Source organism: Grammomys surdaster, unplaced genomic scaffold, assembly GCF_004785775.1.
Source record: "Grammomys surdaster isolate TR1022 unplaced genomic scaffold, NIH_TR_1.0 126039, whole genome shotgun sequence".
NCBI classification, from domain to species: domain Eukaryota; kingdom Metazoa; phylum Chordata; class Mammalia; order Rodentia; family Muridae; genus Grammomys; species Grammomys surdaster.
Genome location: NW_021620852.1, coordinates 100,330 through 116,267, shown reverse-complemented (window position 1 = coordinate 116,267; position 15,938 = coordinate 100,330). Strand labels below are relative to the sequence as shown.

Below are 15,938 nucleotides of genomic sequence, written 5' to 3'. Positions count from 1 at the left end.
CTACTGATAAAAAGTGCATACTCCCATCACCACTGCAATTTAAAGAGGCAAACTGTATTCAATAAATAGTTGTAATCAATGAAGTATGTAAGAAAAATGGACATAGGAAGAAATTCACTTGTTAATATCATTTCTATAATTTTAGACAAATGTTTTAGTCAAATGGTGTGTGCTCATTTGTCTCGTGATTTCTTTCCTTTAAATATGAAACAACTGGTTTTATTTTGAATCCATGTTACATTTTCCTTACCCTTGACGATTTCTTCACCGAGTTATCCCATCTCCTCACCCGTATAACAAACTGCATATTCAACATTGTCATGATGCCGCTAAATGTCTGGTTGATTTTGGGAGTTAGAATTTCAAAGAACTCTTCAAAGTTGGGCTTCCCTTGGAAGTCCCTCTTGTTCACCAGCCTTCTGATGCCATTACCCAGCTGCAGGATGGCCAGGTCTCGGTCCAGCATGAAGTGGAATGGGAAGGTCTTGCAGAAGAGCGAGGCGGGGATCACTAGGGAGGATTGGGGCTTGCCTGGGGAGAGAGAAGGCTTGGTGCTCTTCACGTGGACAGAGTAGAGCAAATAGGGCTGGTTCACAAACTCGGTACAGTCATTTCGGAAGCAAGGAGGCATCAGGGACACTTCCACGTGGCTTTCGTACAGTATGCGAGCAGCCGCTTTAATGATACCGGGGAGAAGTAGGGCTGTGGTTCTCTTCGGAAAGAAGTAGTAAACATTTAGAAAGTCCTGGTCCTTGTCCAGGCATAAGATGGAGGCATCTTCCAGTCGTCCCCGCCTCTCTGCCTCTTGGCAGTGGCTGCTCTGCTTCAGGAGCGTGCTGAAGCTGTTTAGAAAGTCCTTCAGGGTGCCGCCAACCACGCCCAGGATGTGCTCATCTTCCTCATAACAGATCTTGAACAGCTCCTCACCCAGAGAGTCTTTGAGCGCCTCCACTGGGACACCTGCAAGCACACAATTCAGTCAGCGTCAAATGTATTAACTCGGAAGAGGGTGGCTGGTGCTTCCACATGCAACCGCCCTTGATTTGTAATTGATTTCCTTTACTATTTTCAGAGTTCTAACTCAAATCTAATGCTCACACTCAGCTTTCCAACAGAGGTTCACTTTTAGAATTCTGGTAACTCTGTTTACCAAACCACAAATGGTTTATGTTGAACTAAGAATGAGTAGTTAAGTGGAATGAATGACATTTTCTCTCTCACAAGTATAAAGCAACTAGAGTTCCAAGGTTAAGTCCATTTCAGAGGAAGCCTAACTCTCTCTTAACCACACAATGTGCCTCTTCTTGAAGTGTACTCTCCCCACAGGGGTCAGAGTATACACCTCAATGTAAGAGTCACAACTGAAGTTAGTTTAAGACATGAAATTCGGTTATGTCTCGAGATGATTTCATGACAGGTTTTGATTATTTGATGTACCCCGAGTGATTATTTCCATGAATTATACCATTCACCATTGGTATTTTCTTCTTAAGCTTCCTGCTTGTCTCCATACTCTCGGCACCATATATTTTTATCATTTCCTTTGTGATTTTAATATGATTGCATCATTTCTCTTCCCTGCCCTTCTTCTAGCTCCACCCATATACCCCTCATTGATCTCTTTTAAATTTATGAGCCCTCTTTTTCATTAATTGGTATTCATATATATACACATCTGTATATCCATATATATTTCTAAGTATAAATATTATATTACTTGTACACATGTTTTCAGGGCTGATCATTTGGTACTGGATGATGAATTGGTGTGTTCTTCTCCCAGGAAGGCTATTTCTGCTAAACTGCGAATTTCCTAGGTGATTATAGTTCTTTGTTTAAGCTTGAGCCTTGTGGGCTTTCCTTCATCCAGTTTGGCCTGCCCATAGGTGTTGTCCTTGATCAGCTCATGTTTGGACAGTCATGTTGGAGAGACTTTATAGGTGCAGCTTCTTATATTAATAGGAGATACAATCTTACAGTCAACTCCCTGGTCCTTTTGTTCTTCCAGTCTTTCTACCCCCTCTTCTACAATGTGACCATTGGGACTGTGCTTGAGAACTCCATACTTTGACTGGTTGTGGTTTTCTGTTATGGTCTCCTTCTGTTGCAGAGATGTTTTATATATTTTTCCTCTTTGAAAGGTGATAAATAATACTATTCTCTTTGAGGAATATTGTGATGTATGATAATTGTTCTTAGAAGAGTGTCTGTCTCCCAAGTATGGTAGCCATTGTTACCACTATATTTCTTAAAAATACTACTTTTCCTAGCCTGTATCTTCTTGGTTTTCATGCCCATACTCTGAAAAAGGTTCAGGAGCAATCACTATCTATCTTTCCCCTGAGGCTAATTATTAATGTGAGAACTCTGGCAGACTATTTTTCCATGATTGCTTCCAGCCTTTTAAAATACTCTTTAATTTACCTTGTTGAGCAGAATTTTTCATATACAAATGAAAAAGACATAGTTTGGTTTAAAACTAAAGTCTGTGAATGGGAAAGTCTGGGAATTAGCTTCCCACCCAGGCTTATCTAACTCTCAGCAAATAAACAGCAGGAAAAGGGGAATGTTTGAGGCCACAAAACAACTTGTCGTATAGAAAGGCTCACTCTACATTAACACACACAGAGCTCATGAACTTTATGCTGGGAGTCACTCACAAACAAATACAAACATGTTAAGACAAATATTAGCTATTCAGGGATATGGTGCACTTCCTAATTTCCTGTACTCAGACAGTTTTATTTATTACCTGATGCAATTGCTTCTTCTGCAATTATTTTTTCAAGATCTTCTTTTTCTGAAGATTTCCTGGGAATAATTAAATATCTTATATTAAAAACTGGTAAATGAGTGCTGAAAATTCAGATCATATACAGCGTATAGATAATGATACGTGAGAATTCCTTTCCAGAAGCAAATCTTGACTTGCTATATAAGATACAAGCAATGACCTAAACAACCACTGTTGGGGTAACTCCAGTGTATACAGTGCACGGAGTGCCTCCTAATTCCTCATGAAGCATATTTGCCTTTGGGGTGCAATTGTCCTTGTGAAAGAGAGTCTACTGCAGCCCACAGCCAGGAGTAGGCAATGGTCAAGAAGATGATGGCAGGACAAAGTGAAATGCCAGATGCACTGCCTGGCATGTGGAGGACCTGAACTCCACCTCTAGCACCAGAATAAGGAGAAGATGTTACATTCTTAAGGACAATTATCTAAATGAGATAAAAATCTACGTACAATGGATCTGACTGTTGGAATTAGCAATCTTTATCATTTTTATTTCAAACCTTAGTCTCCCTAGTTTTATGCCTGAGCTCATACACAAACTAGTTACAAATTAATTTTTTTTCATCACTCATCACCTTCTAGAAAATGGAAGCTTAAAAGAAAAGTAGCATGTATATAAGGGTCAATAGAAGCCTGAAAAAATTACAACTGTGAAAATTTTTTAACAGTTGAAAACTTTAAAATTGTGTCATTTATTTTATGTACCATATGATTAGCTAAAAAATAAACCATATGGTTTCCCCTTGGATTTTATTTTATTTTTTGCTATTTTATTTTATTTTAGTTTAGTTTAGTTTATGGAGATAAAGGCTAAAGTCAGCATCTTCTGCTTTTTTTTTTCTGTAGCTCCTAATTGATTATTTACATTTTAGATTTTTTTTTGTGTGTTTACGAACCACATTTTCTTCATGACCATTGATGGTCAGGAATGTCAGCGTCTTCATACCTCAAATACAGGGTTTTGCCATTCCTGTCTGCCTATTTGCTTTTCGAAACCTTAACATTATAGTGACTGATTCTGGCAAGATTTGCCAAACTGTTCTAGCACTTTAAGAGTATAAAAAGCACTATTTAATTGCAAGGTTCAACTTGCCGCTAGCTGAGAGCCAAGTTAAAATGGAGGTATACTTCATCTGTTTTAAATAGCATTTTAATAAAATATAATATAATTTAAGAAGTTTTAAAAGGAGATAGTTTTGAGAAGGAAAATTGGCCAGAAAACCCTTTTGTTGCATAGAAATATGATACTTGTAAGCATATAAAGTACTAGGTAGAAGTATTTTATCTAAATGTACTTAATATCATAATATAACATTATACCCAATATGGAGAGCCACAACCCTTTTTTAGATAATTCATCAAAGTACAAACTCTTATTTTTCTTTATTCTTTTTTTTTTATCATTTAAGCATATTTATTCTTCTAAAGAATGAGAACAGGGCTCCTCACTCTAATACTGTCATTTTCTGACACTGATACCATCAGTTGAGAGCAGAACAGAGCGTTGTCATTCTGAAAAGCACACAGTGAAGTGTAAACTAAATACTCCTTGCTTTAGCAAACACAGCAGACAGAAAGACTTGTGAGTGGCCAGCAAAACCCATCTCTCTCTCTCTCTCTCTCTCTCTCTCTCTCTCTCTCTCTCTCTCTCTCTCTCTTTCTCTCTCCACTCATGCACGCACACACACACACACACACACACCCCACATTATGATTTTGTCCACACAGTGGGAGAGAGAGAATGACAGAGACAGAAAGAGAGAGGGAGAGAGGGAGAGAGAGAGAGAGAGTTGCCACAACATTTCCTGAGCAGCAGACGAGGTCACAGTGACTGTACAGATAATCCCTCATTCAAGGACAGTGCACTGCTTAACCCATTATTTGTGTTTTGCTTGATTGCAAGTTCCAGAAATAAGCTGCATGAAACAAGGTTAAGATGTGTTCATCTGCTGGCAGACTAAGGGCAGCACAAACAATAACGTAAGGCATTAACATTCAAATGAGCGAGAAAAGTACTCAGAATGCCTAAGAATGAGGCAGAGCCACTTCATACAGGAGCAGGGATGAGGAAAAAACCTCCTGATCAACAGTCAACATCATGGACCAGTGTCAGCATGTTTTCCTTAAGATTTCCAAAGGAAATAATTGTTGTAAATTTTACTTTTGAGAGCTCTTCTAAAGGATGCACCACAGAAAACAGATCTCTATCCACCAGCAGGGCTTGTGCTCAGAGCACAAAGGCCTGAGAATAAATTTCAAGGGCACTGGCTGCAAGGACTTGAGCTGACAGCCCCAGTAGCACCATTTGATTGACTTGAAGCTATCTTATCAGCCTGCCTGGGAATTAGAGGATGAGGCGCCTGGAATGTTTGTCAGCTCAGTCCAGTAAAGAAAGCTTCTGTCAGAGACAGATTCACACTCTTCTAGGCCGTTCATGACCCTTTCTTGGCTCAGTTGAGGTGCCTGAGTAAAGTCTAACGGCAGTTACTCAGCAGGAAAATTCAGCTCTGATTGACCATAGGGTGGACTACAAGATTACAGGGTGGAGAGGCAAGTGTTTGTAGATTGTACCTACCATGGGTTAATCTGCAAAACTCCCAAGTTCTACTCTGCAAATGTGAACTCAGTATTTACTCTATTATTCACAAGTTGAATACTTAGAACAGGGATAGTCAATTTATCCACCAGAAGCATGTGACCAGCTTTATTTAAAAACCCAACTATACAAACCAAATTTAAAACAAAACAAAAACAAAAACACAACCCTACTGTCCTTCTCTTCTGAAATCTCTAAAAGTACATTTGTTCTCAAGTTTGTAGTTGCTAACACTTACTTCAGTTTTTGATATATAACAAAAATCTAGTAAATATTAATATATTCAGTAAGGATTTATTATTTTTAAACAAAATTTGGGGGATGAGGGTTCATACAACTAAAGTAGTATGGCTTACCTGTTTTCTTCTATTTTATGCTTTGCCAATGTTCTCTGAAGTGCAAGGTTCAGTCTCTCAAACTGAAAATAAAAAGAAATATTTGCAACATTTCCTTAAGGTGTCTTAAAAGGAACGCAAGCTTGTACTTGACGGTGAGTGCTGTGGATTTGCTATGTTGGGAACTGAGACTTTCTTCTGAAGTGTTTTTCAATCCTGGGAAGAACTAATGAGCTCAGACTATTTTTTGTTGGTGGTCTAGGGGTCCCTGGGCCTCGCTTTTGGCCGTAAGTCTCACAGAGAATCAAGCTTAGTCTGAACCCAGACAGAAGCTGTCAGCTCTTAATGTCAGGTCTTGTCTAATGCAAGAATCCATGTCGTCACTTCCTTTGGACCAGGAAGTCTTATACACACTCTCAATACTTTCATTGCAGAACTCATTCTCTTCCCTTCCTAGATGATATCTCCTCCACCACTTACCCAAGGGTGCAGTGCCCTTCCTACACACTCCACTCCCGCTTCTCTTACTTTAGTCTAAGAGTCTGCAGTTATCTCTACTGCTTCCCCTTTAACCCTGAAAACTAGTCGTCACCAAAATTATGTATTTCAGGAGTCTTAGGCTTGTCTTATTTATGGCAATTCTCATTTTGAACTTATTATCCCTACCAAATATAATTCCTTTCACTCTTTGATTTCAGAGTGTTTATGAGATTTCCTTTCTTGAAAAACACACATATGCAATTCCCCTCTACCTAATACATGTTTTTTGACTATCTACTGATCTATTTTAATGTGTCTTTGTTTCTCTTTGATAAACAAGTAAAAGCATTGATGAGAAGTGTTCAGTTTTGGGTCCTGGATGAAAATCGCATATGTCTATGCATGGGCACATGATCATTGAGTCGTAATTTCAGTTTACACAGAGGAAAGTCAAGAACTTTCTGGATTTGATCCAAGTTGGGAAATTCCTTTTGCCTTAATCTATTTATATTTCTCATAGAGTTTCCACTAGTCGCAGAAGGCAATGTTTAAAAAAGAGAGAGAGAGAGAGCTTTTTTGAATATGTAAATCAAGCTTAAAAAATACTACAAAATTTATTCAACGAAAATGCAATCACTAAAAAGAAATTAAAAGGGAATTTAAATATGAGGAACACATTTTATTTATTTATTTATTTATTTATTTATTTATTTATTTATTTATTTATTTTTGATGGTTTAGGAATGGAGAAGGGGCCACATCTATGACAAGATGATGAGAAGTGGTAGTTGAATCCAGAAGGTAAGATCTGGAGCAGACCCTGTTGACTTGGTGACAACAAAAAGCCTGAAAGAACAGCTGAGTGACAGGTCTATAAAGGAACATTTCATTTTGCTCGTATCTATCAATTCCTGGTCAGAACTGTTAATGGGCTGTAAGAAGAAAATATACCCAGTCCTATCACTAGGGAATTTGTCCATTTTCCTGTATGGTGCTAATGGGACATATATTTCTGTTGCTTTCCAATTAAACCCCAGGGGTATTCTTTTGCTTGTAAGAAAAACACTTGTGTTTTTAGCCCTTCCCATGGTCTCCAGATCAACTTTGTTAGGTTCTTGCTCCTAATATGCATTAGCATAGTAAGTTGGAGAAGAGTAAAGTTGATATCTTTTTCCAGCATTTCTGGAGATGATGGAACAGATGTTTTACCAGATCTTCTACTCAGATCAGACTTATTTTCCTTTAAATAAGACTACAGATTTCTGAGGGAAGGATGAGTAGTTTACTGTAATGAACCATTGTGGGGATTTAACTTTGTCTTATAACAGTGTTGTAGTGGGTGGCTTCTTCTAGGGTAGACAAGACCAGAGTCTGGCATGACCACCAGCCATTACTAAGGAGAGGTTGCTACACTGAGACACCATAGATATAGCAATGGAATAAAACAATAGAGTGCAGTGATAACCAAGTCTATTGTTATGCTATAGAGGTTGCAAAGACTCCGTAACAGGAGAAACTGGGTCAGGATAGGGAATCCTTCCTCTAGGATTCTAGTCATTATTTTCTGCTGTCCCATAATTGTGCTTGATCTTGTAGGATGCAGGAGTCAATGAGAGATTGAAGATTAATTAAGGATGGGACTCTTTTTTTTTCAGCTTTGTGAAGTCATCACTCACATTGTGTTTAGGATGATGTAGCTATTTTGTACTACTCATGGTCTTGCAAATAAACTCACCAGTTACTGAAGCTGTACTTGGATGGAATACTAATACTTATCTGCTTTGTCATCATAGCCTATCTAGGGTGATTAGAGCTTTTTTTTTTTTTTCACAGTTTCCTAGGAGAAGTCAGGTGACAGTCATTGCTATGAAAAGGTGTAGGTTCAAATAAAATACACAGGCTTTCTAGGCAGTATCACCTGGCAAAGGTTGGGGAATGGATTTCTTTTTTATGCTGTATTTCTTTTGTTCAATCTAGAAACTGAGGTGAGTTTAGACTGTAGGGCCATAGGCAAGACTCACATAAAGTAGAGTCTATCACGAAAAATCAATTCCAGGTCCATGGTATAAATTCTAAACAGCGTGGGACTTCTCTATATACACAATGAATCTACACATCAATTTTATTTTTAGTTTAGTGTAATACTTTATGACTATTCTACTATTTTTTTTTAAATGCACCTCGGAATTCAGTATACACATAGGATAGTAGTCGTCTATGGGGTTTTGTTTTACTTCTTGTTCTTTGTGCTTTCTTTACATTTGGGAAGTCTCTATTCTGAGGTTTGAAGAAATTATCTATAATCTTTATGTTTTGCAATGTGTGGTTCATGAAATTCTTAAATGACAGAAAGTTTGTCTTAGAAGTAAAGCCAGCATTATTATCAAATTTATTTGTCTTAACAATTGCCATTTGGTGTGATAAAGAACATGTAAGAATTCTTGTTCATGAATAACTTAGTCATGAATACATCATGAAGACATTCAGGAATAACTGCTTTTAGAAGCAATGTTGGTGTGAATGCTCTGAAATTGGTATATAGAATTGCATTATTATAGTTAATGGATAAGCCATGATTTCAGCTGCCTACTGCAGTGATGTGTATGTATGTGTGGAGTGTTATTCTGTACACAAGTTCACCTGTGTGTACCAGTAAATTCCATTGATCAAACATGGGTATTATTTCTTTGGCTTAGTTTTGTTTTCATATTAACACAAGATACATCATTGGGGTCCTCCAATTAAGCTTGTCTGGCTAGCCAGGAAGCCCCAGTGGTCCACCACTCTCTACCTCTCTAGTGCTAAGATTATAAGCATATGCCACCACACCTAGCTTTTTACATGAGTTCTGAGCATTAAACACAGGCTCTCATTCATGCCTGCATAGCAAGCATTTGCCCACTGAGCTACCTCACTGAAAGTCTTTTCAGTTTTTAATGCTTCTCTAAATCAATAATATTTTAATTCATAAGGGTAAATTATAATGCTATGAATTCAAATGAGATGTAGAGTTTTCCATCCCCAGTTATCTCTTTCACTTTGAAAAAATGATACAACTCTATGTGCCTGAATTGTTGCCTTTCAAGTAGAAATGGGAAGTTTCATTAGGTGATCAAGAAATCCCCTTAAACTCAACCAGCTCACTTCTATGGAATGGAAGTTCCTATTATAAATCTGCTCAGGCTAACCAATTTTTCTATGTACCATGCTGCATGAAAACATAATTGGAGAGTCAAATTTGATTATCGAAAGTAAGAACTAGGATGTCAAATTGAATCTTGAATATCTTTTATAAGGTTATTTAAGTAACTGAACTAAAATGTGAGCATTAAATGTGCCAACCAAGAAATAGTTCATGAAAACCTGATGTATCTATAAAAAGACCAAGCAGATATTTGGACATTTCAAACAAATTCAACACTGGAGCATTTATTGCCATAAAGCAAATGACCTTAACTTTGGAAGTATGCCAATGAAGAGTGCCAAAGGTATTCCTCCCTACAAGAATTTCTATAGACTCTTCCTCACTGCTGCATCACACTCTGGTCAGAGCTCAATATTTGCACTTATGAATTCAGAAACAAACACCAGCACAGCTCATTCTAACTGTTTGGTACCTCACCCTAGATTTTTCTTAGAAAAAGAAGAGCAGTTTGCAGTAGTCTGCCTGTTTCTTCCAGATTCTGAGAAGGTACACAAATGGTTTCTCCTCCAGGAAATAGGCAGAGAAAAAGAAAGTACATGGCATACAAAAGACTTTAAAAATTCCCAGACTTCTGGCTGGCCAGTTGCTCAAGGTATTTACAATATCAAAATGAGTTACCAGAAGTTTACAATCTGGCTTCTTCTTCAATACATAGACAGTGAAGCAAAGTAATACAAAGATTCAGGAGAATGTGAGAGAAGGCAATAGTAATTCTACAGTCATCATCCCCATAGACATGACAAAGAATTCAGAATAATAAAATAACAATCTCAAGGAAGTTAATATGCTGTCAGAGAATGTAGACATCAAAGACAAAAAAATTATCCAAGAACAAAAAGAGATGTCAACAAACAGAGATCGTTGAAGTGAATATTGAGCATCGTCTATATGCCACCCTGTATCTCACGCTGTCCTTGGGTGAAACCTTCCAGACTGCAGGGCAAGTCACCTCCGTGAGGAGGGATATGTCTTCTAGTCTCAACAAACCTGGGTATCTAAGGACTGAGATTGGGGGGAAATGATTAAATATTTTCATTTCAAATGTCATTAAGGTGCAACATGCAATAAACACCATCTTTGAAATCAGTGTTTTTAACTTTCTGCTAACTCTAACTTTCCTTGGAGCTTCATTTTCAGTCTCCTCTTCCTCAGGCACTCCATACCCAGCTCCATCCCTCCTACCCCCATACCTTTGTTGTTAAAGCATTATTGCTCTGCCATTGAAAGCTGTTTGATTTCAGTTAAGCCACCCAACTTCTCTAGTACTGTCTGAGAAAGAAAGTGGAAGATGATTGCACTCTGTGTATATTAACACACAGAGGTAGGTATGATACAACTCCACTTTACAGATAAAGGAAGTGGAGGTTGACAGGTGAGGCAAAGACAGGAATTTGTCAGAGTCTAATGATCTTTTGGAAGGAATTCAAGATGTGAAAAATTGAAGATTACATACAATTTAGAATACTGTTATTTAAAAACACAGTTTTCATATGTTTCAAGGGAATTCTGTTTACCGTGCTCTTATAAGTGAGAAACTTCATTTCTAAATATTTTCTTTTGAAAACCTTAGCATTTCCAATTTTGAAATACCACTATCACTGCTAAAGGGAGAACACTCACCTCTGGGAAGATGAGCTTGCAAATACTCTCTGCCAGGGTGTGCAGGTAGACTCTGTTGCGGCTTGTCTTTCTTTGCGGGAGACTCCCCTCTGCATTCTTCTCAGGAAAGTCCTGGCAGATGGGCAGAGTGGCCTGGTAGCCCTCAGAGCCTCCAGCCACTTCCTCTGTTGGCTCCTTAGGAACCTGGCCAGGGGCCAGTAAGGAGAAAGGACACTCCCCTGTGATCTTGAGATCCTTGAACTTCCTGCAGAACATGGTGCTCCTGGGGCTTGGCAGTAGTGTCCTCCTGACTAGCTGGTGTTGATGTGGACTGACAAAGATCTGCTTCTACTGACTCAAGGACTCGAGTAACCCAGCATCTACGAGCAGTGGAAAGTCAGAAGAGAAAGGATAGGTGACTTTACACACAACAGAAAGCTAGGTGCATGAAGAAAAAGACTGTACAATCATCCAAGGGGAAATTACCAACAGAGCATCAATTAAAGATAAATCTCGTTTTCTCTAAATGGCCTTAGCACAAATTACCAATTTCCATCTTTTCCCCCCATTTGTTTTTGTTGATTTTACAAGAATGATCTTCATTATTGCTTCATTAGTGCTAGAACTACTAGCACTAATAGTGCATGCCAGTGTTTCCCTTAAATACTTTAATTTATGTATTATTCTACATATATTGAGAAACTATCTGCATGAGGTAAGACTGAAACTTGGGTTCAGCTACCCTTTAGTTAGCCAGCGCAGAGCCAAAACTTCTGAAGTCTGACCACAAGAGATTTATTTGTTACTTATTTAAATACAGTAAAACTTTGGGGAAAAGTTTCCATATGATAATTACCACAACAAAGCTTTCGTTATAATTATATCCAGGAGACTCCTTTGCAAAGTACACCTCTCTAGCATAGTGCACTTGTGACCTTTCCCACAAGAATGAGTTCTATTGAGAGAGAATCAATGCTTAGAATTTGGGGGAGTCAGTGAGGACTGGCTTTCAAAATAGCAAAGATAACTAGGTATTAATACAACCATTCCCAGTTTTCTGGATGGAAAAGAGGTGTCAATTTCTTCTTGGAAGATAAAAAAGGCAGTATGCTTTACAATTTGGATTTTTCTAGTCCTGTCTGTTAAGTACATGGACCTTCTAGTCCTGTCTGTTAAGTACATGGACCTCATATCTTTCATGGTATTTGCAGGGATCTCTGTCTAGAAATGTACAGGTGACACTTAGTTAAACCAAGGAAGCTGCTATGCCAGGGGCAGGCTAAAATCCTGTGTGTTGCCTTCAGCAGGTTTTCCCTGTGCTTCTCTGCTGGTGGCATCATTTCAAGTTCTCACACAAGCCCAAACCACTATTGCTAGTTTTCTGCACTGAAGCTGTAGCTGGAATTTAGCCTACCAATAATACCAACTAGGGGCATTAATGATTCCGTACTCTTGAAATATCAAAACCACAAATTGAAAATGAAAAGAAAAGCTTTCACGTCTGCTAATTTTTGCATGTCTAGCACAGTACTGGAAACTTGAGATGTACATTTAATCCTTACAGCTTCTGGATACAGGTATAACCACCCTAGAAGGCAAGAAGTTTCCTGGGATACTCCCTCAATTGAATTGCTAGAAGTATTTCAAAAGATAGTCCATCTGTCTCTCTAACTAGCATGTTTTCTATTACTACAAACTCACTCCAATCGGGTGGGTTCATAAAGTAAGATTAGCTTATCCTGAAAGTAGGATTTACATATTTACATTAAAAATCTGTCAAAAGCTAAGGTTCAGCCTTTTATTCTCAATATAAGGAATAGCTATGTGGATTCAGAAAGATCTAACCATGAAAGGCTTTAACTGTAATGTGTGTGTGTGTGTGTGTGTGTGTGTGTGTATTTAGTCTTTATTTCATCACAACATAAGACAACCATTATTATCTTATTAATTGTTGCTTACTAACTTCTATTCTTGTTTATGGCTGTAATATATGACCAGAAATTATTTTCAATAAGGGGCTAGGGATCCTTTTAACTTTTCAGGCTATAACACAGTCTCAACTGCCACTATTCCGTTCTACTTTTGCACCATGAAGAGAAGACATAAGTCATATACAAACGGATATGAATGTATTCCAGTGAAGCATTTGCAAATCAGGTTGGGGATCTGGAAATCTGGCCCACAGACTGTAACTTGCTGACCCCTGTCTCAAAATAGCTGAGTAAATAAATGGAGCCATTTAAATCAAGATGGAAGGACAGAGCGTCTTTTCATCTTCCCTACCTACTTCTCTCTTAAAAACTGCAGGGACATGGATCCAATGTGGATATGAATGTTTTCCAGGACTAATAGTGGCATCACACTTGCTGGTCAAGTATCCTACTCTTGAGCTCCATCCCAACACATAGATCAGTGGACATGGCTGTGTAAAATTCAAGCAAAGAACCTAGTGCGACACATGTTCTCACTGAGCACTCTCCTTCTGACCTAGATCCCAGAACATGGATTGGTTTTAGATAACTTGAAAGTAAGTAGAATAACAGATAATTTCAAATATACAGTTATTTCTAAAAAAAAAAAATGATGATGTGGAGTGAGAATTTTGGTGTCTTTAAAAACACAGAAATATAAGAGTGTTTTTGTTTTAATCCCAGGCATGAGATATGGGACTCCTTTAGATTGTCCATAGCAGCTGACTATGATTTGCCTCATGTTCTAGCAGGGGCATGGCTTTGACCTTTGCAGATAGGTTCTGCAAGTGTGTGGTGTTTGGAATTTTGGAATTTATATACTCTTCGGAGAGTATATAAATGCTGCAGCTCTATTAGAAGGGGCTGCTCGACTGCTTGCTGTTGGATGCTGTGCGTTGTGAGTTTTGAGGCTTGTCAAGTAAACATGTCCAAAGAAATAAGAAGAAATTAGTTTGTTCTTCCTGACAACAAAGATCAAACTAGTCCCAAGGAACTCAACACCCCTAATCAGCAGGAAGTAGTTAACAATACAATCACCCCATTTCCCCTCTTCCTTTTTTTCTCTCCTACCTACTGTTAGGGGCTTGAAAGGGTGGAAGAAGAGGGGTAAAAGGTGGAAGAAAAGAAGAACCCACAAAGCAGTAAAATGTCCAGTTACAATGATGACATTCTTTTTACATCATTATTCAAAAGAAGTACCTGTAATTATTTTCAGAATTTTTAGTTCCCTCAAAGTATGAACATAATAACTAGAAAAGGGTACTCAAAATGAAAGGAAGATATGATAAAAAGATTATGGGTTTAATCTGCCAGAAATATAATGCTTCTTAAAATAAGTTCCTCTAATACATCTTAGAATTTTTACATTGGCCTTGGAGGCTTCGCAGAGTAGTTTATGATAAATCCTTCTATTACTGGATGTGACCTCTGACCCTCAATCCTAACACTTCCTCTCCTGCTCAGCCTACCTACACTTTAAACATAACCCATCAACTGCCCATAAAGTCCTCCCTTCTCTTGAACTGCACAATGCTCTCATTTCCAGAAAATGTGCTTGGCATGATTTTTATTAAGCTAAAAACAGCAATGGGAAAAAAGCTGCACTTATTGAAGACTGGCTAAGTGTTTAGTCTCATTAAATCACACATGTGTAAACAAAGTAATTAGCATTCTTCATCTGTGACTGATGAAATTACACTAGGAAACAGATGTACAAGCACCAGTGCACTTGAAACCTCTGTGTGTCTTGGGTTTGCCAGAAACACAGGAGATATTCTTTCATTAAACCAGAGATCATTTTTATGTGTAATGTCAGCACTCACTTTAGAAACAGTGTGGTCACTTGATGAGGTTGGTGTAGAGCTGGCTGGAAAGAGGGGAGGTATGCTAAGGGGAAAACAAATAAAATAAGAAGTTTAGTGACAAGGTCTTGGCAAACATTGATATAGTGTGGTCTCAGAATCTTGGAGAGTTTCTTGCTGTCCCAAAAGCTGATGATTAAACAGCTCCCTCTCGCAAATTACTAAATGTTTCTTCCTTTTCCTAGTGAGAGACCAACTCTGCTGTGGTGAAGATAATAGACTTTTCTAAGGTTTATGCTAATAACAAAGGTAATTTATTATTCAGGTAAGGAAACTCTTTCTAATAAACCCTGACATTAGACATTAGGCAAATCATAAAAACTGGCTTTGGGATGTCAACAGAATCATGTAGACTTGAGGTGAGAGAGCTTTTCCACCACACCAATCACAAAATGCCTCTTGGATAGAGGGAATTGAAAGACAGATTTTAAACTTAGTAGTGGCTCCAAGGTTAAGTGCAGCTTGGGAACAACCCTTCCCCCTCACCCCCCACCCCCCCCACACACACCAAGAGCAAGCATCAGCCATGTCCAATGCTGACTGCAACATGTAAGGCTGGGACATGCCTGTGACAGAAGCGATGTACCTGCTTGAACATTGGGCCTCAAAGCTGAGGCTTATAAGACTAGTCAAAGGGGAGGAGGTTTAAACAATAAAACTTCAATATCATGGTAGTTTGCAAACTTCAATAAAAATTTTAACTTTTTTAAGGAAAAGGAAGGACAACAGTAAATGTTCAGGTAGACTGAAAGACTAGGAGGGTTTAACCTCAAAACTAGGGAAACATCATGTATCTACATTAGTGAGCTCTTCTTCACTCTACAGTAGGAAATGAGTAGAAAACTTTTTCTATGATTAGAAAAGCAAGACAAGTAGAAAATCTGGGGTGCATGCCCAAGTTTCCCCAGTACTATTTTGTTTGTTTGTGTGTTTGTTTTTAGGGTGATACAATTCAGTGTAAGGTGAACTTACAGTGTCTACAGACTCCCTAGAAGACTGGGGATGTGGCTGAGATCTGTTTCATTCACAGCATCTATTTGCCAGGCCATAGCTTTCTGGTTTTTGTTTCCAAGAAGTGACTGAAACTCCCTAGTTAA

The 15,938-nt window shown here is 38.3% G+C and overlaps 1 protein-coding gene across 2 annotated transcripts in view; it reads right to left on the bottom strand.

Moving 5' to 3' along the window:
- The window catches only part of Gucy1a1 (guanylate cyclase 1 soluble subunit alpha 1), a 54,261-nt gene that overhangs the window by 16,173 nt on the left and 22,150 nt on the right, over positions 1-15,938 (bottom strand). The window contains exons 2-6 of one of the 2 annotated variants that reach the window (XM_028754920.1): positions 14,803-14,866; positions 11,031-11,389; positions 5,747-5,808; positions 2,753-2,811; positions 251-960 (exon numbers count right to left, since the gene is read on the bottom strand). In XM_028754920.1, coding sequence (XP_028610753.1) covers positions 251-960; positions 2,753-2,811; positions 5,747-5,808; positions 11,031-11,285 — 1,086 coding nt within the window. In that variant the 5' untranslated portion in view covers positions 11,286-11,389; positions 14,803-14,866. The remainder of the gene's footprint in view (positions 1-250; positions 961-2,752; positions 2,812-5,746; positions 5,809-11,030; positions 11,390-14,802; positions 14,867-15,938) is intronic. The other variant, XM_028754919.1, reaches the window with a different exon arrangement.